This window comes from Martes martes (assembly GCF_963455335.1).
Source record: "Martes martes genome assembly, chromosome: 11".
Lineage (NCBI taxonomy): Eukaryota > Metazoa > Chordata > Mammalia > Carnivora > Mustelidae > Martes > Martes martes.
In genome coordinates this window covers 93,384,088-93,410,391 of record NC_137899.1, presented here as the reverse complement: position 1 = coordinate 93,410,391, position 26,304 = coordinate 93,384,088, and the positions used below count along the sequence as shown (strand labels likewise).

The 26,304-nt window shown below is 43.6% G+C and overlaps 1 protein-coding gene across 1 annotated transcript; it reads left to right on the top strand.

The window, feature by feature from the left end:
- ZC3HAV1L (ZC3HAV1 like) lies at nucleotides 1–21,714 on the top strand. The gene is made up of 5 exons (XM_080818569.1): nucleotides 1–379; nucleotides 1,362–1,497; nucleotides 4,886–5,144; nucleotides 6,942–7,116; nucleotides 21,681–21,714. The coding sequence occupies exons 1-4, from the start codon at nucleotides 6–8 to the stop codon at nucleotides 7,094–7,096; spliced, it is 924 nt and encodes a 307-aa protein (XP_080674695.1). The 5' UTR covers nucleotides 1–5; the 3' UTR covers nucleotides 7,097–7,116; nucleotides 21,681–21,714.
- Nucleotides 21,715–26,304: the final 4,590 nt, after the last annotated feature.

Below are 26,304 nucleotides of genomic sequence, written 5' to 3'. Positions count from 1 at the left end.
CGGCCATGGCGGAGCCCACAGTGTGCTCCTTCCTCACCAAGGTGCTGTGCGCCAACGGCGGCCGCATGTTCCTGCAGGACCTGCGTGGCAACGTGGAGCTGTCGGAGGCCCGGCTCCGGGACGTGCTGCGCCAGGCCGGGCCCGACCGCTTCCTGCTGCAGGAGGTGGAGATGAGGGAGGGCCTCTGGGACGCCGAGGCCGAGGTGGCGGCCGGCGCGGGCGGCGGCGGCGGCGGCGGCGGCCCCTGCGCCTGGCGGGTGGTGGCCGTGTCCTCGGCGCGCCTGTGCGCCCGCTACCAGCGCGGCGAGTGCCAGGCCTGCGACCAGCTGCACCTCTGCCGCCGCCACATGCTGGGCAAGTGCCCGAACCGCGACTGCTGGTGAGGCGGGCGGCGGGGGCGGCGGCGCGGGGCGGTCACCGCGCGAGGGGCCGCGGGCCTGACGCGCCCGGCGGGAAGCGGGACCCCGCAGAAGTGAGAACGGGGCCGGTTGGGTCGGGGCTGCACGCTCCCCGGCACCGCCCTCCGCCCCCACCGAGGGCGGCAGGGAAGCCTCGCGAAGGGGCCGCGAGCGTCCTTCAGGCGAGGCCTCCCCGGAGCTTCCAGCTCCCCTAGCGAGCGAGGCCCAGAGCCGTCGCGGTCTGGGTTTCTCCACGGCTGCTCGCCCTCGGATTTCAGCCCCTGCCCGCAGGGTCCTCCGCACCTCAGCGGGAAAATCAGGACTGCGGCTTTGGAGTTCATTTACTCCAGGGGTCCCACTGGGGGGCTTCCTGCGGACCCATGAGATGCGTGGACCCTTTACGGAGGGTGCCCTTTCTTTCCACGCGTAACCTCAAAGCTTTACCGCAGCGAGTCTGTGCGCTCCAGGTTTAGAAAGCCCAATCTAGAACCATCCCCCAGGAAACTGAGGGCTGGATGGTTTGGACGAGGTGTTTTACGGCCGCCTCCTGTCTCTCTAGTCTTCCTTGGTTTTACTCGAGCTCCCCAAAGCCGGGGTGTGGGCCCGCTTTCCTCCTAACGTCGGTGGACTGTGGGGGTGGGCAGTTGTTTGGGGTGGAGAAGGCAAGTGCACCCCCCTTCAGACAACAGATGGCATCCTCTGCCCCGCAAAGTTGGTGCCTGGGGGAAGGGGTACCTTTGGCTTTAAAGCATCCAGACTTAAAATGAAAATGACCTTGGGAGAAGAGATGGCTTCAACTCAGCTGTCTTATTATCCGTGCTTACTTATTAGGATGGAGTATCCGTGGGGTCATGGAAACTTGTTTAACTTCCATGTGAGTTGAAAGCAACCAGAGGCAAGGAATTTGGGGGACCGGCCTCTTCTTCATCTGGGCCCCTGAACCAGAGCTCTGTGTTCTCTTAGGTCTACCTGCACCCTTTCCCATGACATCCACACACCTGTCAACATCCAAGTACTGAAAAACCATGGGCTTTTTGGCCTCAATGAGGCCCAGCTTCGGATCCTGCTTTTACAGAATGACCCGTGCCTTTTACCAGAGGTGAGTTACCAAGAGTTCGCCCTCATGTTGTCTGCCCGATGAAAGAACTCACTGGAGAACTTCAGAAGTTGCTTACAGAGGGCAGCAGGTGTGTAGGTGGAGGTAATGGTGCAGGGCCGACCTCTGTGGGGTCATTTTACCAGTGATTTTACCAGGCTTTGATATGCAGGGAGTAATGGACACATGTGGTAAAGAAATGATGGTAATAGTATTGGTTTTTTTATTGTTTACTGAATGCTAAGCCATCCATATACCTTAGCTCATTAATAACGTGTCCCCATTTTACGGGTGAGGAAACTGAGGCTCAGGTACATTAATTTGCTCCAGGTCACATAGTACATGGCAGATTTGAATTTAGGTCTGTCTGTGAAGCTTGTGTTTTACAAATTGCCTGTGTATGCCTTTGCCTATGTTGAGGCATTTGTCTTTTTCTATTCATTTATAAGATGTTTTTAATGATACCAATCCCTTTTGTGGTCACATTTGTTGTAAGTATGTCCCCCCATTTACTTTTTGGGGGCTTTAGATATTAATTTTAATTGTTTTGAAATGATTTAGCTCCAGATGCTTCACAAGTGCCTATTAGAATTGCTATTCTGGTGAAATTAGCATGTTTGTATCTGTTTAGCTATACATGAAGAATTTTCTTTAAAGATTTATTTATTTATTTTAGAGCAGGGGGAGGGGTAGACAGAGAGGGAGAGAGCATCTCAGGCAGACTCTGCCCTGAGCCCGAAGGCCAACATGGAGCTCGCTATCACCACCCTGAGATCAGGACTTGAGCCAAAACCAAGATTTGGATGCACAACCGACTGAGCCATCCAGGCACCCCTACACGAAGAATTTTTAAGAACAAAATAGTAGGAATCCCAGAAGAAAATATTACAAGAGCCCCTCCAGCTGCAAGAATCTTCTGCTCTAGCACAGTGATGCTGTCTCAGACTCTCAAGCTGCCAGGAGAGCAGTGGGAAGAAGGGAGGCTGTTGGGAAAATCGAGGGTAGTTTGTGACCGTGGTCCCTGTTAATGCTAAGGTATTTCAGGCCCTGGAAGGGAAGGGAATCACAAGGCTGGAGGAATGAGCTGGAGCCTTAGGGTCAGAGGGCAGCAGGACAGCAGAATCCATACACAGAAGGCAGCACCGGAGTCAGCCTTAAGAGCTAAGAGGTTTGTTCTTGACATCCATGTCTTTTCTCATTTCTTTGGACTTCGAAGCCAGGCTTGGTCAGTCATGGTTATCATAAACCAGATTCGTTCCAACCATACTGCCAAAAGGGCTCCAAGCAGCAGCCGGAGCAAGTTATCGGCAGGAAGGGAGAAGAGAAAGTCTGCAGCGGAGTCCGGTCCTTCCTCTCTCAGAGAGAAGGGGCAGTGACACTTCTAGTAGTTACCTTTTAGTTTTTAAGATATTGTTTAACTTGCAGAAGTTTTAACATCATTACGTTGCTTAACTTACTGAACGCTTTTCTTTATGGCTTCTCCCTACTGTCCGGGTTCAGCCTCATCATGTCACTGCTGCCATGTTCTATGAGCAGCCAGTGGGTTGGCTGCACTTACTGCAGGAGCCCACCCCTGGTCCTGTCACCCAGGACTGGAGGTGTATGTCATGTGGCACACAGCGTGGCCACTTAGGTAGCAGGGACCATGGACAAGCACAGTGAATGAGGCAGGAATGGTGCCTCACATCTCTGGTATGAAAATGCTCCATGACCCTTTTCCATCACTCTCCGAAAGACACAGTATGTGATACAGATATACCACTTAGTAAAAAGACGGTAGGGACAAATATTGTGATCTTGTGATTTATAATGAGAAATATAACATATTTGGTCTTCATTCCCATTCCTGGCAAAGAATTCCTCAAACCCTTGGAATTTCCTAAACGATGAGGGCTATAATAGTGTCTTGTTGTTAAGTCAATGGTGAGTTTTTGGAAAGCTCCTAGGTAACCTAAGGATGGGAGCTGGTTGTCAGGAGAACCAATCTTGTGATTAGACAGTTGTAACTTTTATCCCTCTGCCCCCCACTCTCCCATCTCCTGGGAGTGCAGAGGGGCTGGGGATTGAGTTCATTCACCAGTGGCCAGTGTGATTTAACCTATCATGCCTATGTTATGAAGCTTCCATAAAAACCCAAAAGGACAGACTTTCCGAGAGCTTCTAGGTTGGTGAGCACATGGGGGTGCTGGGAGAGTGGGATCCCAGGAGGTCATGGAAGCTCCACACCTTTCCCCCCCATACCTTCCTCTGTGTATCTCTCATCTGCATGTCCCTGAGTTATATTCTTTTATAATAAACTGGTCATCTAGTAAGTAAACCGTTTCTCTGAGTTCTATGAACTGTTCTAGAACATTAATCTAACAGCGGAGGAGGTGGTGAGAAACTTTATAGCAGTGCAGCCAGTGGCAGATGGCAGCCTCGACCCGCGATGGGCATCTGAAATGGGGGCAGCCTGGTGGGCCCGCGCCCTTAGCCTGTGGGATCTGACTTTATCTCCAGGTAGACAATATTAAGATTGAATTAAAATTTATGGGACACCTGGTCATTGTCCTCTGAGAATTACTTGGTGGTATTGAAAGAAACACACATTGGAAAAATGTACAATGTGATGCAGATACATTTGAAAACTTCAATGAAATGGACACATTTGTAGAAAAAATATAGCCCATCAAGACTGATTGAAGGTAGGCCTGGGTGGCTCATCGGTTAAGCGTCTGCCTTTGGCTCAGGTCATGATCTGGGGATTGAGCCTTGCAGCAGGCTCCTTGCTCAGTGGAAAGCCTGCTTCTCCCTCTCCCTCTGCTTGCTGCTCCCCTTCTGCTTGTGCTCTTTCTTTGTCAAATAAAAATCTTTTTTATATCTTTTTAAAAAAACCAAACTGATTCAAGAAAAAGTCGAAAGCCAGAATGGTCTTTATTTTTGAACAACAGAAGCATTAAGATGAAAATTTTAAAACACCCTGAAACTAGAGCATTAGTTAAAAAGTCTTCTACAAGAAAACATTAGGCTCATATAGTTTTATTGTTGAACTCTATCAAATCTTTAAGGAAAGGATTATTTTGATTTGGGGACTAGGTCTAGGGTTCTCCTCTTCTTGATCTCCTATGCATTCTGAAATCAGTATCATACTGTTTAAGTAGTTTGTATTTTAATAGATGATGGTACAAGACTCTGTGCCCATTACACTTCTTTTTCAAAATTATTTCTTGGGGTGCCTGGTTGGCTCAGTGGGTGGAGCATGCAACTCAGTCTCAGGGTTGTAAGTTTGAGTCCCACGCTGGGTATAAAGATTACTTAAAAATAAAAACAAAATTTTTTTTTTCTTCAATCAATTGCCTTAAGAAATGTAGTGAAAACAAATGTGTCAAGTGTTGCTTCATTTCTGGACCAGGTCTGTTTACTGTACAACAAAGGTGAAGCACTTTATGGCTACTGCAACCTCAAGGATAAATGCAACAAGTTTCACGTGTGCAAATCCTTTGTCAGAGGGGAGTGCAGACTTCAGAAATGCAAACGGTCCCACCAGCTCGTCCATGCCACAGCCCTGCAGCTGTTGCAGGACCAAGGACTGAATATTCCAAGCGTCGTCAATTTTCAGATCATCTCTACCTACAAGCACATGAAGCTGCACAAGATGCTTGAAAGTCAAGGTGAGACCATCAGAGGGAGACAGAGCACTAGCACGTGTCGTTTTGACCTGGAAGTCAGTCTAGGGGGTGGCAGCTCATGCTCTGTCCTTGGGGACACAGAACCACCAACATTTTATGATATAAAACTGTGGTTCTAACCAAAGGAGGGAAGGGATAGAGTTTATTTTCAGCGCCGGCAGCCAATAGCACCTGCCCAAGGGTTTGAACAGTGTTGCTCCTCGCTAAGCTGGGGGCCAGGAAGTAGATACAATTGTCCTCACGGCTTTGTTTGGAAGAAAGAGGAGGGACGTGGGCCAGTGGACAAGAAAGGGAAGGAAGACATAGGAATAGATTTCTTTTATTAAATTTGAATTAAAGCGTTTTCTTCTTCTTTGTTTTTCTTGAGATAATTAACATAGAACATTATGTAAGTTTCAGATGTACAGCGTGGTTCGATATTTGTGTACATGGCTAAGTGATCACAGTAAGTTGAGCTAACACCTGTCACCGTCCATAGTTACACAGTTTTTCTTGTAATGAGAACTTTTAAGAAAGTATTTTCTTTGGGAGCACCTGGGTGGTGCAGTTGGCTAAGCGTCCGGTTTTGGCTAGGTGGTGATCTCAGGGTCATGGGGTCCAGCTCTGTTTTCAGGCTCCACACGCAGTGCAGAGTCCTCTTGGGATTCTCTCTCCCTCTCTCCCTCCTGCTCATGTTCACTCTCTCTCTGAAATAAATAAATAAATCTTTTTTTAAAAAAAGGTATTTTCTTTTTCAGTTGTTAAGAAATATTAACCATATGACAGAAAAATTTGGAAAATAGAGAGTAGAGATATAAATTGCATATGATTCCACTCTCTCTATCCATAATCATTAGTACCATTTAACGTCAGGCCCTTCCCTCCTGTTACCCTACAAATACTGATCCATTTGTGGTCGCAGTATGCATTAGTATCTAAATTTTCACTTTATACAACATCATAAACATCTTCCCATATTGCTACATAGTCTCTCATTTTTTAAGGTCTGCCGACTGTAGTCTGGTGTACTTTTAATTACAATGCATTCAGGTTGCTTAACTTATTAGATTTGCTTATAGCTCAAAATCCGTTTCAGTGGGGGGTAGGCTTAGGGGAATTGTTGATGGGAAAACCAAATCAGGAAAGCCAATATCTCTAAGCTTTTGATCTGTTTTATTTTACTTTTTTTTTTAAGATTTTATTTATTTATTTGACTTTCTTGATTGAGAGAGAGAGGGAGCACAAGCAGGGGGAGCTGCAGGCAGAGAAAGAAGGAGAAGCAGACTCCCCGCTGAGCAGGGAGCCTGATTCAGGGTTCCATCCTAGGACCCTGGGATCATGACCTGAGCCGAAGGCAGATGCTTAACCGACTGAGCCACCCAGGCGCCCCTCAATATGGAGTTTTCTTATGTTGGGATGGTAGTGGCTGACTTCCTGCACAGGTGGTCTGGAGGGAGTATAGGAGGCTGTCAAGGGGACCCCAAATGGTGGCAGGGATCGTCTATACTAGCACAGGGCCTGTCATTACCTTTCTCTGGTCTTTAGTGAGTCTCTCATAACTGAAGTTTCTTTTAGCTGAAGTCACTGAAATAGTGACTTTCTGCTCTGTGTGTGTGTGTGTGTGTGTGTGTGTGTATGTGTGTAAAATAAATCCAGAAGACACAAAACTCTCTAAATTCACAGTGTTGGGACTTTTGTCTGAGATCTGATTAGCAGGGCTGATGCTCCCCACATAAAATGATTTTGAGAGCTGTAAAAGGGGTGTCTCAGGAAAGCTCATCTCTCTCCTCTTCTTTTTAGGTAATGCAGCTTCTCCTGCTGAGTATTCCCAGGGCCTCAAGAAGCCAGGCGGACACATGGCTGGCGCTGCAGAGGCTGGTCCCGTGGCTCCCGTCCCCGCTCCGTCAGCCAAGAAGCCACACACAGGGAAACCAGAAAGGATGTCCGTGAAATAAGACGCTTGTCCAGTCAGAAGGTCTGAAAACAAAGCTTCCGTTGAGCTTTATTTCTAAGTTCCTTCGTGTAATCACTTATCAATAACGGTCATAGTAATACCTACCTCACACGTTGTTGTCAAGCTTAAAGATGACGGAGAAGGGGAGAGCATCAGGTTGCGTGGATGACATTGGGGATGGGTGGTTGGGATGTGGTGGGACGTGGAGCAGGCAGAGAGGGGAGAACGTGAGTACGGTTGGGGTCAGTCCAGGGCAAACTCTGAAGATGGCCGATTCGGCCTGTAGTCCCTGACAGGTCCCCTAGGCTGGCGGGAGCTCCAAGAAGAGCGGGTTTTGGCCGCCTTGCTCCGTGACCCAGCCAGTGTTCTTCTGCACGCCCACATACACGGTGTACATAGCGGTTGTCGGAGACCATATACGGACACTTAGTCCCCTTGTTCTTTCTTAAGGTTTCATAAGCCTCTTTCCTTATTCACATTTTATCGTATATAACCATTTTTATGCACAGATACGCTAACATACAGTCGTTTACTTAACGACTTCCCTTATTCTGGATGTTTCCGTTCTTTCTAACAAATTTTGAATGGAACTCTTTCCCTCAAATCCTCGCAATATTGAATTTTTAAATGTATTCTTTTGCTTAGCTTGTTGGTGCTAAATGACACTGCCTTTTGATTTGCATTTCTTTAAGTATATGCAAGGGAATATTTTTCCAGTGTGTGTGCTGTGTGTGTGTGTGTGTGTGTGTGTGTGTGTGTGCATTTTGTGCCTGCCCTTCTGGGGCTGATGTGGGGTGGCATTTAGTTAGGTTCCTTAATTTTCATGAAAGGATATCAGTCGTACCGTGCTCACATGATACCCAGCTCTCCTGGGTCCAACCCTCAGCCGTACCACAAAGTGTGTAACTGTCGAGTGCTCACCAGAGATTTCTACCTCACTGTGTCTACTCTGCATTTCTTATTAAAATTTTCGCCAACACCCCCATTGTTATAGGGTTGTTCATCCATTTCTCAAAGTTGCATCCATTCTTTCTGCGGATCCAGAGGGACTATCAGAAACCTATAGACCTTGTCTATTTCATGTTAACTTTCCTTCCTTCTCCCTTTTTTCTTCCTTTCACCTGGCTCTCATCATCCAGTTACACTTAGATGTTTGGTTCTTTGTTTTCATCCAAGGGTACCGCAGAGAAGCTGCGTGATGACATCTTTTTCTGTGTTTGCTTTTGTGATATCCCCAAATGTTGATGTGTAAAGTGTTTTTTTTTTTTTAATTTTGACTTTCCTGCAATAACACAATATCTGAGAAATAGGGACAAGGGAGTGAGTTTTGCATAAAGCTGAATTAATTTAGCGTAGAACCATGTTTTATCACGAAATGCTGTCTTCTCTGCTGGGGGGAGGTGAGCCAAAATATCCTTTGCAAAGTGAGAAATTGCTGTGTTTTCTCCTACGGACACTAAGATCATGCTGCTTCTGTGAACCTTTTCACTTTTGCTGTCCACAACAGTATTTCCGAAAGCCCTTAGGTTCTGCACACTTTGTTTCCTTTTTCCTAGTTCTGATTCCTCCTGGTGCTAATTTTTTTTTTAAATTATTTTTACGGGGCACCTGGGTGGCTCAGTGAGTTAAAGCCTCTGCCTTCGGCTCAGGTCATGATCCCAGGGTCCTGGGATCGAGCCCCGCATTGGGCTCTCTGCTCAGCAGGGAGCCTGCTTCCTCCTCTCTCTCTGCCTGCCTCTCTGCCTACTTGTGATCTGTCAAATAAATAAATAAAATCTTTAAAAAAATTATTTTTATATTTTATTGTTATTCACATTTTATTCTTTTACCATGTGTATTTTTGCTGTAAGCCACGTTTAGTTCTTAATGGGAACAGTATAGGGTACACACGTATATCCAGGACATTAGGAGACTTGGTGGACTTTTACAGGCTTGTGTTCTTGTCATGTGTCTTATTACTGTGCTTTTATATGCATGAAAACGACCCTTTGTAATCTTTGTTGCAATGTTTTCTTCAGTTCTCTAATAGTCCATTTAAAGCTTAGTTCTGTTAGTATCCATTCTGTAAAGATATTTCATATAACCCTACTTGACCCTCATTTTCATCTCATGATTCAGCTGTTAGAATGGTTTCACATTGGAATTGGGGGCGTGGTTTTCTTTGGTCATTTATCAAGGCTTCAGAGGTGAAGCTGCACATCTGTGGGCTCCGCAGACCCAACATACCCTAAGGGAAATGATGACCTTTCCTACAGTCTTCTCCCTCCTTTGGTTGCTTTATTTCGGAGTTGTCACCACCTACGGACTTAACCCAAAACCCTGCCAATTGCCCTGTCCTCTTCTTTCTCCTGGTTCCTGGGGTCAAACCCATTACCCAGTGTTGGAGATTAGTTTCCCTTCAAAAATCTCAAATTTGTATCCTCCTCTGCCCCTTTCTCTCCCTCCGGGACACACCGCCTTCTTTCTAACCCTCTTCGCCTCTTGCATCTGTTGCACAGATGGACGATTCACTGGTTTTCCAGTCGTGTCTCGTGAGAGTATTTTTATAGGAGGTGCTAGGTGGCCCCCTGCTCTCCTTCCGTGATGGCGGTCCCATTTTAAATTTTTCGTAAAATGGGCTTTTTATGGATTTCATTGATCTCTTGCCACCCTTCTACCTCCCTGTCTTCCATCCTGTGCCTGGTGGATCTTTCGAAATGCAGACCTAATCACATTGCTTTGTTCTGCCATAACCTTCATGGGTCCCCATAAGGCAAGTAGGAATCATAAACTCAGACGCCTTCTTGGATGAGAAGGGGGAGCTGAAGAGGTGATGTAGAAGATGTGAGCTGGATGTAGAAGAAATGGGGGAAAAGAGGAAGTGTCATAACAATTTGTCCCATCTGAGTGGGGCCCCTGCCTCTTGTGCCCATGTGGGATGTGGGGCCATTTTTGTCATGTTTCCCATTTAGTCGAAAGAAGCCAGATCCAGATTTTATGATAAATTTTCAGATTTTTAAATACTAGCTTTTGACTGACTTTTAAAAATGCAGACCAATATTGTGTGTGCTGACCTATTTGCAATTTTTGGAATGTGCCATTTTATTGTATGACTCTCTGTGCTTGTAAATGATGTTCCCATTAAGTGCCACTCCTTCCTTCTTCCTGCCTCAAAACCTGGCAAAATCAGATTCTTTGAAAATGCTAGGTTAGTCTTTTCTGACCCCAGGAAGGGTGGTTCTCTTAGTGTTCTCAACGTTCTAGCATAACACTTACTCTGCCATGCTTTCTGCTTCTGTTCCCTAGCTTTGAGCAAAAACAAAGCCATTATTTCTTCTTTTTGGACAAGTCTCCAAAAAGAATTTTTTTGGCATATAACGAATCAAACTTTGTGAATCCATGGAATCAGTATCATACTGGTCTTCATGGTTCTTTCTTCTCCCCACATTGATATTTTCCATTTTCAAAAAGTCTTTTTCCCCTAAGGAATGTGTTATTTAAAGTAAACATCTTTTTGGTACTTCAGTTTGAATCATCTAAGTCTAAAATTAACTGTTTAAGACTTATGCTCATGATACTCATCTTTCCATCAAGGAATTAAGTCTCTTCATTGTTGATGGGTTCCTTGATTTCTTTCATTATAATTTGTTCTTATTTTTGTCTAGCCTTCTATATCCCTTATTACATTGATTTTTTTTTCTTGGCTACACACATCTGTATGGCTTCTCCATATGGGAATCTCTGTCTTTAGAATTCTATTGATTTTTAAAATATTTGTCTTTTGTTGAATTATCTTTGTCCTAACAGTGTTAGATGGCCTTTATGTTTCTTCTAAATATAAAATCATAGCTGCAAAAAGATTCGGCTTTTCGTATGTATTTCTATTTTGTCTTGTGTTAAATAAAATTGTGGTGAGAAGATATTTTTTGATACTTCTTCATTAAATATGAAGTTAATTGTTCATTTTAAACAAATGTTCTCTACTTAATAAGGGAAATTACATTTATTATTTGTTAGAAGCTTTTAGTAACAATGGTATCTTTTGCATAATCATGTAATTTTTATCACTTAAATCACCTAATGTGATTATATTACTGGTTTTACTATATTAAAACATTTTAAATTCTGAGTAACTCTACTTGACTATGGCATATACTCTTCCAATGTATTGCTTTTCCCTTTTTTGGTAATTTTTATTACAATTATATGCATCAATACATTCATAAATAAAATTCATTTATATTTTATATGTGTATGTAGTAATTTCCTTTTTATTTGTATTGCTATATGCTCAAAGCATACATTTTATTCTAAATCCTGTTCTGAGTTTTGCAAATTGATTATAATGTCATTATTATTTTACATTTTTTTCCCCAGCTTTATGGAGGTATTATTTGACATATAACATTGTATAAGTTTAAGGTTGATAAGGTGATGATTTGATACATGTATATCATGTGAAATGATTCCCACAGTAAGTTTAGTTAACACGTCCATCACCTTATATTCATTTTTATTTTTAAAGTAATGTATTACTTAGAGCACCTGGGTGGCTCAGTCAGTTAAGCGTCTGCCTTCGGCACAGGTCATGATCCCAAGGTCCTGGGATTGAGCCCCACATTGGGGTGGGGGGCTGGTCCTTGCTCCTTGCTCAGTGGGGAGCCTGCTTCTCCTTTTCCCTCTGCCCCTTCCCCTGCTTGTGCACTCTTTCTCTCTCAAACAAATAAAATCTTTAAAAAAAATTATTACTATATCCTTGAATTTCTCTATTCTTATTTAGGAATATTTTTTCCAAAATATTTTTTTTTTGAAAATAAAATAACATATCATTGTGGAAATTTGGGAGAATACAAGAATGTATTCAGAAAGTAGTAGTAATTCCCTATAATACCACTGTGTAGTATCGTTCTGAGTTCTTTAGACACACTACCTTGTTTAGTCATCAGAACCGAGGTGAGTTAAATCAGTACTGCCTTGACCTACGCAAGAGGGGACCCTGACTTAAGCCTCTGCTTTAAAAGGTTTTCTCTGCTCGTGATTTACACCAGTCAGACCTCGGGGAAATGCCTCCGCCTCTCTTATCCTATATCCTCAGCGCGTAAAACGTGATTGCTTCTGAACCCTGTGCAGGTCTGTGGTTTGAAACACTGTCATCGCTGGAAACAGATACAGTTTTGGACTTCGTGGAGGGTTTCTGTGGTGGAAACAAGTGGGTAAGCAAAAACAAATTAACATGTCAAGGCCTATCTTTTGGAGAGCGTGGACACAATAGATTCTTACAAAATGAAGTATCTTTCCCAGTGGTTTCCAATGTGCATTTTCCCTCCTCTTTGTCTCCTAATCAGTAGCTCTGGGGGTACCCACAGACTGTATAGTATTTGCTGCAAGTACACACAGGAGTGGGGGAATATTTTTGCACCATTAAACAATGGGTATTATTCTTCAATATTTATACAGAAGCAGTTTTCCATGTACCACATGAGAGACAGGATTCAATTCCTTCCATTGAATGCGCACGTCGAATGTGGTATGGGACATACGGTTTTATGTCTCTTACAAAAATAGTCTTCATTTAGTTACATTTTCAAAAAAATTAATTGAGGAGTTAGACTTCAGCTCAGGATGTAGAAAATTGCAAGAAAAACCAGATAACCTATAAAACTGTAACTTTTCTCGAGCCCAAAAGAGACTGGTCATAAGTCCAGTTCACTGAAATCCAAGGAGTGACAGACAAGGTTCTGTACGGAAAGGTGTGACACAGACATGCTTTGACAGAGCCTGGGGAAGAGATGGTCCCCTTACAAATGGATAAGATGATGTTGGGTGTATTTTTAATGAATTCTCAAAAGCCAGATATTGGTTAACATGTCAATTTATAAAAGTTAATAGCAGAAGAAAACACCAAGGAAGTTATGCAAGAATAACTGAAACAAACAGACTGCGACGATTACTGGGTAATCTGCTCCCAACACAGAATTTCATAGATGACATGATCTCTGTAGTATAGAAGTGCTTATGAACGCAGCAAAAGATGATGTGAAGTTACAACATTCAGCTGGACCCAGGGCCTGAAGGCGATGCTCTTGTGCACTGCTGGAGGATTGGTCTCTTGGAAGACAGGTTGGCAACATTGTGAAAGGTCTTAAAAATATACATGCTTTTTGATCAAATAATTCCAGTTTGAGAAATTTATCATATAATAATAAAAGATGTATAGAGGAATTTACTTACAAAATTGTGTATATTGGCTAGGTCCTGGCAAGAAAAAGATGTTAAGAAACACTTAAACAGGATAATTGGAGGGAATTTAATGAAGGACTATCTCCAAAGAGATGGGCAGGGTTAAGGGAAGCCAATGAAGGTTGGGGGTGTAACCCAGGCTAGCAGTGATGGGGACACCATTCCATGATAAGCATGAAGGTATAAGATGGGGGGATTACAGGAACCCGGGGAAAGGAACCATATGAGAGAACCTCCCACCAGATGCATTCAAGGTCTCATGTTGGAGGACACAGCCAACAAGTAGTCTTTTCAGGGTGGGGGCTGGGGGAATACATACCCTTGCCTTCCTTTCTTCATTATCAGTTTTCTTGCTGGTGTTCCCCATGACCCCCCTTCCATATTGTCTAAAGGCACTGGAAGCCAGAGGGGGAAGGAACCCAATGAGGCAGTCTTGCAAAGGTCAGCTTCTTGAAGCAAACAGCATGGTGGAGAAGGCTAGATGATGAGCCGCAGGGCAATAGGAATTTGCTGAACAACTTATGATAGGGTTAGATCTTGGAATACAATGCCACCATTAAAAATGATGTTTGAGAGTATTATTTATTAAGGTGAAAAGATGTTCATAATATATTGTTGAGTGCAACAAAATTTTATGTACAGTCTGATCCCAACTTTTTATCAGCAGTCTATGTAGGTATGTGTGTGTACGCATTTATGCATTTAAAATGCCCGGAAGAGGGATGCCTGGGTGGCTCAGTCGGTTAAGACTCTGCCTTCAGCTCAGGTCATGATTCTAGAGTCCTGGGATTAAGTCCCACATAGGGCTCCTTGCTTAGCCTGCTTCTCCCTCTGCCTGCCACTCACCCAGCTTATGCTCTCTCTCACTCTCTCTGACAAATAAATACTTTTAAAAAAATGCCTGGAAGAGCATATAGTCTAATGCTAACAATGTCTGTTTTGGACAAGTGAGATTACAGATAATTTTAATATTTATAACTTTGATTCTCTGTATATCCTACCTTTTCTACAATGTGTAATAAAAAATTAAAGTTCTTTTAGAAAAATGAGAGCTATGGCACGATCCCATATTAATTCTGTGAGTTAAGTAGGTGCTATTCTTAACACTGACAAGGAAAATTCCTTGAAAATTCCACTAGAAACAAATTTCAGTTTTGAATATAGTTACAAAATTCTTAAATAAAATTCCAATGAAGAATTGAACAATAATAATTATCATGGTATAACTATTAGTTCCAATTACACTACTGAGTGACTTACCGAATTTTTTAACTTATTTTCATACAACACTATGAAGTAGGAATTCTACTAACATTTCCAGTTTTAGGTGAGGAAACCAAAGCTCAGAAAAGTCACAACCAAAGTTACAAGGTTATTAAGGGGTAAACCAGTATTTACAGTCAGGCCTGAAAAAAATAAATAAATAAAGTCAGGTCTGTCTTCATCTAAACCCAGTGTTCCAAACTACACCATGGCTTAGTAGAACTTATCTCCAAAAATATAAGACTGGCAGATCACAGAACTCCGAATATATTCATCATGTCAACAGAATGAATAATGAACATCAGAAAATTACTTTGTGGATATTGCAGAGTCATTGTATAATACTTAAAAGACTCCCAGAAGCTAGAAGCAGGTAGATAACTTAATTCACTTGTGTTCTATGTCTTTTAAAAAAAGAAAAATCACGTTAACTAGAAATTGGTCTCTATTATAATTATTTAGCATGCTTTTAGAGATTATTGTCATTGCTTCAAGATGGCAAAAAATGGTTGGAAAGAAAAAGATCAAAACCTTACTGTAGGGCGCCTGGGTGGCTCAGTGGGTTAAAGCCTCTGCCTTCGGCTTGGGTCATGGTCCCAGGGTCCTGGGATCGAGCCCCGCATCCTGGGATCGAGCCCCGCATCGGGCTCTCTGCTCAGCAGGGAGCCTGCTTCCCTTCCTCTCTCTCTGCCTGCCTCTCTGCCTACTTGTGATCTCTGTCAAATAAATAAAGAAAATATTTTTAAAAACCAACAACAACCTTAGTGTAGTCGCCTGATGGGAATTCCATCATTCATTCAGCAAACATTTACCGAGACCCTGCCTTGTGCTGGCACTGTACTTGGTATGAACCAAGTAGTGGCAAAGGATCCTGACAGCTAACACATGGAGAGCTTGCTACATGTGAGGCTCTTTTCTAAGTGTTTTATGTCTACCAACTCATTTAATCTTCGTACAACTTCATGAGGTAGTTACTGTTATTGTTCCATTTTACAGATGTGGACACTGAGGCACAAAGGGGCTAGTATGTCATAGCTAATAAGTAGTGGAGCTGTAACACAAATCCAGATAGTCCTGGCCTGAGAGCCTGAGCGATCAACCTTGTGTAAAAACTCCTCTCTAAACCAGAATGGTGTCTGCTGTCATGGGGATTCTGATGTAGTGGCAAAATAGATGTGAAAACAAATGCAGAATGAAATATGCAATTTCAAGTAGTAAGTGCCAAGGAGAAAGAGGCCAACAGAAATGACTTTCTAGGTGGGAGTGGAGCAGTCAGGGAGGGCTGGTAAGGGGAGGAGCCCCTCAGATCACAGATGGGTGAAGGATGAGGGGCTCAGGGAGAGAAGCAGGTGCAGCCACTGGAAGGATGGTCCCAGTGCCTCGACTTACCTGCAGGAGTCTGAGAACCTTTGCAGGGCATGCTGAGCAGTGGATTTTATTTGAAGTGTGATGGGGAGTTTTCAAAGTTTTCCTTTTATATTTATGAAGAATTTGTCTTCCCTAGAGATGTTTTATCTGCAGACCTCTTATGTCCTATTCACCTGGTGGCTTCTCTGTACGGCACGTGAGAGTTCCTCAGACGCCCGTGGTCACGGGTGATGGGGGCTGCGTTCGATGCTGAGTGTCAGGCAAACAGCCCATCACACCCAAACCTTGAAGTTCAAGTCGATGCTCAGAAGGTTAGAAGGACACAATGCTGAGGGTGGTATGAAGTACTTAAGATGACTCCCATTTTACAAATGAGGCAACTCTGGTATAGAAAGTGGTGTTTGTCACAGAGAGTCGTGCCACATCCAGGATTTGTGATCAGATCTGCATACCATGCTACAAATTGGCAGTTTCTAGATTTACTTTACCACCTGGGAGCCATCACACTTTCCTCCCCATGGTCCAGAGCTGTGCTGTCCCGTATGGTGGCCAGTAGCCACAGGTGGACAATTAACTTTAGATTAATTAAAAATTTTTAAAAATGTTAAAAATTCCACTTCTCGGTTGCATTAGCCACACTTGAAGAGCTCGATAGCCATTTGTGGCCAGTGGCTACTTCGTGGATGGCACAGACGTATGGAGCCTCTCCACGGTTGCAGAAAGTTCTATCTTCTGGGCAGCACTGGTCCAGAAACTTCGTAACTTGCCCTTTTAAAGGGCAGGTGAGTTCCACCCAGAGTTTTTTTTTTTAAATTAAAGATTTTGTTTATTTATTTGACAGACAGAGATCACAAGTAGGCAGAGAAGCAGGAAGAGAGAGGGGGAAGCAGCCTCCCTGCTGAGCTCCCTGCTGGGCTCCATCCCAGGACCCTGAGATCAGGACCTCAGCCGATGGCAGAGGCTTAACCCACTGAGCCGCCCAGGCGCCCCACCCAGAGTTGTTTGTAGGCAGATAATTTTATCCGGCTTCTCACAATTTTCATCCAGAGCCTATGAAATTCAAATTTTGTGAGCATATTTTATTGTTTGGAGATTGTCATTTCCTAAAGGGCAGAGATTGTGTTTTTCCTCTACTTTGGGGAAGAGTCTAAGTTCACTACATTTAGTAAATGTTTGCTGGTGCCAATTACTGTAGCTTACGATCTCTGTGCAAGACCCAGGTAATGTCATATCGGAAGTGACCTTTTCTGTTTTCCATGTGCTCTCCATTGGTGTTTCATCACGGATCATGGGGATATCTGGCATTTCTGGACAGACGTTGAAGTCTGAGAAGTCCCCTATCAGCGTGAGGGTAGAGACGTAGATCCCACACAGTGCCTCCCTCCTGGGGCTGGCACCGAAGAACTGTGGACACACTTATGCTCCCCTTAGGCTAAGTTGCTAAGTTAACCTAATTAGCTAATTAGGTTAATTGTTCATCGGGGAGAAGGGAGGGGTACGGTGAGGGAGGAGTCTGGCTTGGAGCATATTTTTTTATATTTCTACTTATTTATTCAACAAGCATTACTTGAGCCCTGTAATCTGCCAAGCGCTGCACCAGACACTGGGGAATAGAGACAAAAACAAGAAGGTCTCTGCTCTTGAAGAACTTAGAGACACATGAAGTTTTATTGTGTATGCTCAGTGCCGTGACAGAGGCATCCCGGGGACTTAGGACAGCACAGAGAGAGGGCAGATCACCTCTGGGAGACCACGGAAGGCTTCCTGGAGTGATGCTCTACCCACAATTCTAAGAGGCTCAAAAGCAGAGATCTCTCCCAGGAAGGGTGTCCATTGAGGGTTTATGAGTGAAGAAGGAGTTTTCTAGACGATCAGGGTGATCAAGACAGATACCTAGTTAGTGTGGGTTTGGCTTTATTGATTCATGGAATTGATCAGAACTCATGAAAAGATGGAAGAAAAAGACACTGAGCTAGACTACAATCATTATTCTGAATCTGAGCCAGAGTTGATGAGTTTTAGAACACAGTCATATGTGAGTTGGAGTTAGTAGAATGCCAGAGAATGAGGGTGATTCTAAAAACAGCTTTCGCCAACTGTTGCCGTGATTCCAATGTGGATTTTTGGCATGCCTCAGGAGAGCTGCTGGGTCTGGGACTATAGTGGGAAATGACCATGGAGGGTGTGGGCAGAGGACTGAGCCAGTGGATCTGTGGCAGTCGTGTGTTGAGGGGAAAGAGTTGGGGGAAAGGAGGTGAGGCAAATTGCAATGGACGGAGGCAAGTCTAGGACTGTGCCTTAGGAACATTCTCACTTACTACTAAATTGTGCAAGGACAGCCATGTTCATCCCGTTTCCAAGACAAGATCCTGGTTTTAAACATTGTGCTTGTGGGGGTACCCGGGTGGCTCAGTCGGTTAAGCATCCAACTGTTGATTTTGATCTCAGGGTCGTGGGATTGAGCCCCGCGTCAAGCCCCACATTGGGCTCAGTGCTCAGTGGGGAGTCTGCTTGAGATTCTCTCTTCCTCTCCCTCTCCTTTGAGAGAGATCACAAAGAAAAATAATAATAAAGAAAACACATTGTACCTGTGGTGATCAGTGCTTGACAATGTCACTTGCTTGCCCCAACCCCCACCTGCTGGCTTCCCCTTTGATAGGCAGAAGTTCCTCCGTAGGTAAATTAAGGTAATGACAGGTATCCTACACTTCCTGAAGGTTCATATTAGGCCAATTGGTTGTTTGTTTTTTTTTTTAAAGATTTTATTTATTTGACAGACAGAGATCACAATTAGGCAGAGAGGCAGGCAGAGAGAGAGAGAGGAGGAAGCAGGCTCCCCGCTGGGCGGAGAGCCCAATGTGGGGCTCGATCCCAGGACCCTGGGATCATGACCTGAGCTGAAGGCAGAGGCTTTAACCCACTGAGCCACCCAGGAGCCCCAGGCCAATTGGTTTTTACCAAAGACTTGTATTAGCACCTGTTTTTGCTAATGGAAAGAAATCCAAAGAAGATTTTCGCTTTTATGAAAATAGTTGTTACTGTATTAATGTATGTCTTTCCAACTTTCTGAAAGTGGGGTTTACTCTCTACTTTGTGCCATTTCCATCAGAGAAAAGTTTCATAGCTATGCCTGCTTTCAAATAGTGGGGGGAACCTTATTTACTTTAGGCCATGGCAGACCTGAATTCTTTGCTTGCTACAATCTCACCATGTTCCATGTATTTGCTCTTTTGTCCCCAAATTCTTTCTAGATGGCTTTTCTTCCAGAGAGGCAAGTGGTCGCTGCCCACATTCTCTTCATTTCTACCCTCTTGTCTTGCCTTTCTACTTTTCTTTTCTCTGCAATACCCTCTCCTCCTCCTCCTTCCCCTCTCTCCTCCCCCTCCCCCTCTTCCTCCTTCTCTCTCTCTCTCTCTCTTTAACAGATGTTTTCCCTCATTCCCATTGTTCAAGACCCAACTAAGCCTCACCCAGTCTGTGAAATCTTCCCTACCTACTGTAGTTCATGCTGATCTTTTCCTTTTTTGGGTTTTCACTCTTCCAAGTCCAAATCCTGTCATCTAACACTGAGACATCCGGTGTTGGAAGAATGAGAAATCGCTTTGAAGACCACCTAAAACCTCCATCTTGACCCAGTGTCATCTTCTCTTGGAGGAAGACATTCCAAACATTTTTTTTATGGAAAAGACAAATCCATCAACAACATCAAAGGGTAAAATGCTCATAATCCCTTACGTTACTGCAACAATCTCAAATGTTGTGCAATTCCTTTCTAGTCATGGACATTGTTTTATATTAACACACAAACCATTTTATATTTCGTTTTGGTCCCATTTAATGTTATAACCCAAACATGCCCTACGTGTCTTCACAGTCATTGTAACAGAAGCACACATTCCCTCCTTACTGTAATATTCGATCAAGCTGCTCTCCTCACACTGGACATAAGTTCACTGGCCCTGTCTTTTCAAAAGATGTACATGTTGCTCTTGAGTCCGTCTCCTCTAAGCTCTGAGAATGGACTCAATGAACCTTCTCTTGCACTTTGTCCTCTCACTGTCTTCAGGCACCTTCTCTTGGCAGGGATGCTTAGTCTTCTCTGTCCTAAAATATGTCTCAAGTCTACTGTGTACCATTCTCTTTGGCAGCCATTATTTCACAAGCAGCTCTTTCTTTTCCTTTGTTTGCCTCTCACCCTCGCCATTTCAATGGAAAGTCTCTTTTTAATGACCAGTCATCAAGTCCAAAGAGATTTTCTCAGTCCTTGTCATCCCTGACACCGACCATTCCTTTTGGAAGCTTCCCCCCAGGCCTTTGAAGACACTACATTTCCCTTGTTCTCCTCAGCTTTCCCTCAAAGACTCTCTGCCTTTTTCCACTCCCTTTCAGCTTTTCCGTGATGAAATTCTTTCTCATGAGGGCCTGTCCTCAGCCCTCTTCTTTTCTTCTCTCCTGTCTTCCCAGACACAGTCATTTACCCTCACATCTGCAGCTAACAGCTTTCAGCAAATGATTTCTGTGTCTGTGTTTTGAGCCCCACCTGCCTTATTTCCCAAGATGATGCTCTTACCCTCACCACACTCTATTTGTGTTGCTCCCTGGGTGCTGGCCGGGCTCCCACAGCCAACCACTCTACCCTCAAGGATCTTTCCCTCTAACCCGAACTGACTTGCCTTTATCTATCCTAACATACACGGCCTCAGACTCTCTGCACTTGATCTTCGCCAAAAGGCCAAGAGCAAAGACCTCAGAGCCTCTGAGTCGTCAACCCTTTATTCTTTTCTCCCCTCGTATTTATCAGTTGATTTAAGATCCTGAGTATGTCTCCTCTATTTTCTAATTTCCATTCCAACCCACAAAGTTTTTATTAAAAAAATCTAAATACATGGGGCGCCTGGGTGGCACAGTCAGTTAAGCATCTGACTCTTGGTTTCCACTCAGGTCATGACCTCAGGGTCGTGAGATCAAGCCCAGTGTGGGGCTCTGTGCCGAGTGTGGAGCCTGCTGGAGATTCTCTCTCTCCCTCTCCCTCTGTCCTTGCCCTGTTCCATGACTGCTTGTGCTCTTTCTCTCTCTCTCAAAAAATTTTAAATACAAAAGTAGTACATGCTTGTGTTAAAAATGCAAGTGATATAATATTGCTATAATCAGATGGATTAATATAGAGAGTAAAAAGCAAGTGATTCTCTTCATAAAAGTGAACATTCCTTTTCATGTTTTTGCTCCAAATTCTGTTTCTTCACCCAGTGATACACTTACACTTTTTTAAAGCAGTGGATTTATAATCACATTTTTTCTCATTAATGGGATTACACAATACAATATCTTGCTTTCTCTCACATGTAATACATAGATCTTCCATGGAACAGAGTAGGAAGTCCAGAAATAGACCCACACAAACATAGCAATTAATTTTGAGAAAGTATGAAGTCAGTTCAGTGGAGAAAAGGGTCTTTTCAACTAGTGGTGTTGTAACAACTAACATATTAAAAAAAAAATTAACTGCAACCCTTATCTCACAAAAATATAAAAGTTGACTCAGATGGACCATAGAGCTAAACATAAGAGTTGAAAATTACATTTCTAGAGGGAAACATAGAAGAAAATATCTGTGACCTTGGGTTAGGTAAAAATTTCTTACGGAGGACTCAAAAAAGCATGAGTCAAAAAAATAAAGAAGGAAAAAATAAAAATTGGGTTCCATCAAATTTAAAAACTTCTGGTTTTTTTTTTAGGATACCGTCAAGAGAATGAAAAGACAAATTACAGAATACGAGAAATTATTTTCAAAATACTTATCTGCAAAAGGATTTGGTATGCAGGATTTTCAATGATGCTTACAACTTCATACTAAGGAGACAAACAATCCAATTATAAAATGAGTAAAAGATTTGAAGAGACACTTCATCAAAAAAGAAATATCAAAGGTAAATAAGCACATGAAAAGATGCTCAATGTTATCAGTCATTAGGAAAATGCAAAATAAGACCACAAGCAGATAACACTGCCCACCTACTAGAACTGTTCAAATTAAACTGACAAAAGCAAGTGCTGACAATTATGTGGAGCCGCTGGAACTCTTATACATTGCTGGTGAGAATGTGAAGTATTACATTCACTTTGGAAGACAATTGGGCAGTTTCTTATAAAGTCAAATATACAATTGTTACATCACTTTGGAGTTTAATTCCTAGATATTTACCCAAGAAAAATGAAAACATATATTCACACGGAATCAAACATTTATAGAAGCTGAATTCATGAAAGCCCTCAAACAAGCAAAACAATCCCCCAAAACAATAAACTGAAATCAGCCAACATGTCCATCAGCTGGTGAATGGATAAATAAATTGTGGTACGTCCATTAAATAGAATGCTAGTTAGCAGTAGAAAGGAACAAATTATGGATACATGTAACAAGGTGGATGAATCTTAGAGACACGATAGGTAAAAGAAAGTGGACACAAAAGGCTACATACTGTATCATTCCATTTATGGGAGATTCTTGGAAAGGCAAAGCTATAGAGACAGAAATTAGATCAGTGGTTATCAGGGACTGGGGTAGAGGCAGGGGGTAAACTGCCAGCTGGCATAAAGGAACTTTTGAAGGTGATGGAAACATTCTACATCTTGAACATGGTGGTGGCTATAGGATTTTTCATACATTTTCCAAAACCCATTAAAGTGTAAATTTTAAAAACAGTGAATTTTATTTGATGGAATTACTGGACTGAATTTACCTGTCTGAAGGAAGCCTAACTAAAGAACAACAACAATAAAAAATGAAACACCAAGGAAGAAAGAAAGAAAGAGAGAGAGAGACACACAAAAGCATATCTATATATGGAATTTTCTATACCAGATGGTGAGCTGATTTCAAATTTGAATAGATAAGGCCAAATTGTCCTCCAAAATGGCTATACCAATTTATACCTCCATGAGTAGAATCCAAGAGCGCCTATTTCCCCACGCTATGGCACAAATGGATATAATCAATTTTTTAAAAGTTCTGTCTATTTGATGGTGAAAAATGTTATGATCCTGATACTTCAGGCACGCACAGTTGAGATCTTGTCCTAATTGGTCTCTCCACTCGCAGTCCTTTCTCTCTCCAAATCATCTTATATAATGTTAATAGAGTAATCCTTCTTGTGCCTGGTTCTAATAATATCTCACAAAAATTATTAACGATACCCCACTGCCTAGAAAATTAGGTCCAGACCCTTTATCCAGATATTTGAGTCCTTGTTCTACCCCAGCTCCTACTTTCTCTCTTCTCTATGACTGTCTTCTTATTTTTAGCAGAAAATGTTGACTTAAACCTCTAGTTCAATGGTTCTTCCTCCCTTTTCTTTCCAGCCTTTTTGGAGGTAGAGTTGACACATAACATTGTACAAGTTCAGGGTATATAATGTGATGATTCGATACATGTATATTTTAGGCAAAGTGGGCATAATCAGGCTTATCACCAGAAAAGAAAAGACTGAGGTTTGAGAGCAAGTTTTCCCCAAGATGACAAGGTTTTATGTGAGAGAGCAGCGCTCAGAACTCAACTTATTCCCATTCCTAGTCCAGGGTTCTCCGTTCCATTCCCTCCTGCCTTCCGGCCATCTCCAACTTTCAGGTTGTCAGTCTGTCCTTCCTGTTTCTATGCTACTCCTCAGCATGAAGGGGGCCTAGGTCAAAAATACAGCTGGAGGTTTACACCTACTTCGTTGAAATATCAGAAACTTATATGCCACGCAAGCAACCTATTAAATATTACTCTCCTCCTTCCTTGACGAACATACCTTCAAAATGACCTGGTAGGCGAGGTTCCAAAAGCAGAGGGGCTCCTGGGTGGCTAAGTCGGTTAAGCGGCTGCCTTTGGCTCAGGTCGTGATCTCAGGGTCCTGGGATCGAGCCCCATGTCGGGCTCCCTGCTCAGTGGGAAGTCTGCTTCTCCCTCTGCCTCTGTGCTCTCTCTCACTCAAGTAAATAGATAAAATCTTTAAAAAGAAAAACAACAAACCAAAAGCAGAATTCCCGGACTCCTTGAAATTCTGAGTAGTATGGCAGCCAAGCCATATGAGTATGAATATGGAGCTTGTTCCGCCCTCTCTGCCCACTCCTTGTTCTTGGCTTCATTCACTTGGGCTTCGTGGGCTCATCTCATCCTACCTGCATGTCTCAGTTCCCTCACTCCCCGGCAAACAACTACTCATGGCTGCCTTGGGACCAGACATACCTTGGCCCACTCACCCTTTGGGAAGAGGAGGTCACAGGGGCCCTGAAAGTGAGCGTGGGGCCAACTGGTGGGGCATTCTGGGGGCCTGGGTATAAGACCATGGGGGAATGTGGGCTCCTGCTGGGGTGTTCCTTTGGCTTCTCGGACTCCTTATCCTGTGGGGAGAGGTACAGTTGGAGGAGGCCCACTCTAGGGCCCTCCCGTAAACTGGAACCCATTGTGCTTAGGTCTAAGGGTGGCACTGATCCTATCTCCCTCCCCAAATCAGACAGCAAACCTTTTGAGGACCCAGGCTAATTCTCCCCCCACCCCACCCCAGAGATTGTATTTTACTGGAAAACAGAAGATGGAGATTCTAGTTGAGGGTCAGCCCTAGGTAAATAAACTCACCTGCCTGGTTGGTTTCTTTCTCTATACAATGAAAATTGCATGAGATAATATCCGAAATCACTATTTTAATCTTCTTTTATATCTCCCCCGACCCCAGCACTAACACGTTATAGTACTGGTGTTCAGAAGAGTTTGCTGGATTTATTTTTTGCCTCATTTGGTATGAATGCCTTGAAGCCTTGTCTTAATCTCTTCTCAGACACAAGTGTGTATGAGTATGTGTGTTTACACACGTATGTGCCCCTACCTTGTACCACCCAGTCGGCCTTGGACTTCCAAGTCACACAACCCGCTAGCTGGATGATTAGAGCCCCAGGAGACTTTTTCTTAGACACTCAGGCAGAATGCATTAAATCCTAACAGAGGTAACATTCAGTTTTATGCCTTCAGAGCTTGGAAACTAGGAGACCCTAGGGGTCTTTTTATAGAGAGTTGGTGACCTTGAGTCATTTCCAATATCTCTAAGTTGCAATTTTTATATCCCACTGATGTCAATCCCTTCTTAATGGCTCAGCAACCATTTTATTTTCTTTAAACTGGTTGAGAACGGAGAGGGAGCCTTCTTTCTCTGACACCCCGGTACTAGTGTAGGTGGGAGCTCTCTGGAGGCTGGGGCCAAATCTGAAAGGTTGAATTGCTTCCCTGGGCAGGAAGATACTCTGGTTCAAGACCACAAATGTATAATGAGGGCTTACTGGTGCTATGGGGATCCCTAAGCTGGATAACATCATCTTGGAACTTCGTACTAATTTGATTGGAGAGCAAAGGATACATTTATAAAAGATAAACTAATACTCGAGGACAAGACGATTTAAGAACCACCCCAAGGCAGTGGTTTATAGTCAAATGACGTGTTTGCACAGTGAGTTCAGAGGGTGAAGAAAGGCATTGAACAAGAGATCCTAGATCTCGGGCCAAGGTATCCCAGGCCAGACATGCCTGCATAGGCAGTGTTTTCCCAGAGGAACTCACCTGGAGATTGTGCGCCGAAGGCAAGGTTTGCCGGACTCCCTGGAAGCTGTTGGGGAATCAGTTGTTGCGAACGTAGCACTGTTTATGATGGGAGGCATAATGAAGTACAAAACAAATTAGGAACATCAACAAAAGCTAACTTTCACCTTTATTAATTATCTTCCTTGAAAGTAACAGGTAGGTACTTCTAGGAGGGGGCCTCAGTCTTCTTCAGAGGAAGGACTATTACTGATTCTCCAGTCATCTCGCCAGGGGGCAAGGTGCCCAGGTGGGTTGGAGCCGCCAGGCTGGGTCTAGCAGGGGAGCCGGACTGGAGAGCAACGGAGATGCTTTTATCAATGGAGATGAGTCACATTTTCCACTAACCACTACAGTTTCCCAGGCAATGAGACAGTGTCTCCAACTCACACCTTTAGTCCCTTGCCTGGTGCAAGCCTTCTAAACGGATGCAAAGATCCAAAATTGCCAAGTTCACATTCCAAGACCTTTACACCAGGTGTGTTCGGAGTTAGACGCCTGGCACGTAGCAGCTATTTGACAAATGTTAACTCCCCTCTTGGCTTTCCACTTTTCCCCTCCGTCCCCAAACTCTGACTCCCCAAACGCTTATCCTCCGACCTTCTCTCCCCTGCCCAAGATAGCTGCTTTCCCTAAAAGGGCCTGGACAGGCGCGCTTCTCTCCAGCTCTGCGGCGCTTGGGTTCAGCAGGCGCCTTCTGAAGACCTACTACGTGCGGGGTTTGCGGGCCTCCCAGGCCCAGAGCGTCCTGT

Coding starts and splice junctions, on each gene's coding strand:
- ZC3HAV1L (XM_080818569.1), top strand. CDS start 6: ATGGCGGAGCCCACAGTGTGCTCCTTCCTCACCAAGGTGCTGTGCGCC. Junction 380..1,361: donor TGCCCGAACCGCGACTGCTG/GTGAGGCGGGCG, acceptor GTGTTCTCTTAG/GTCTACCTGCACCCTTTCCC. Junction 1,498..4,885: donor ACCCGTGCCTTTTACCAGAG/GTGAGTTACCAA, acceptor TTTCTGGACCAG/GTCTGTTTACTGTACAACAA.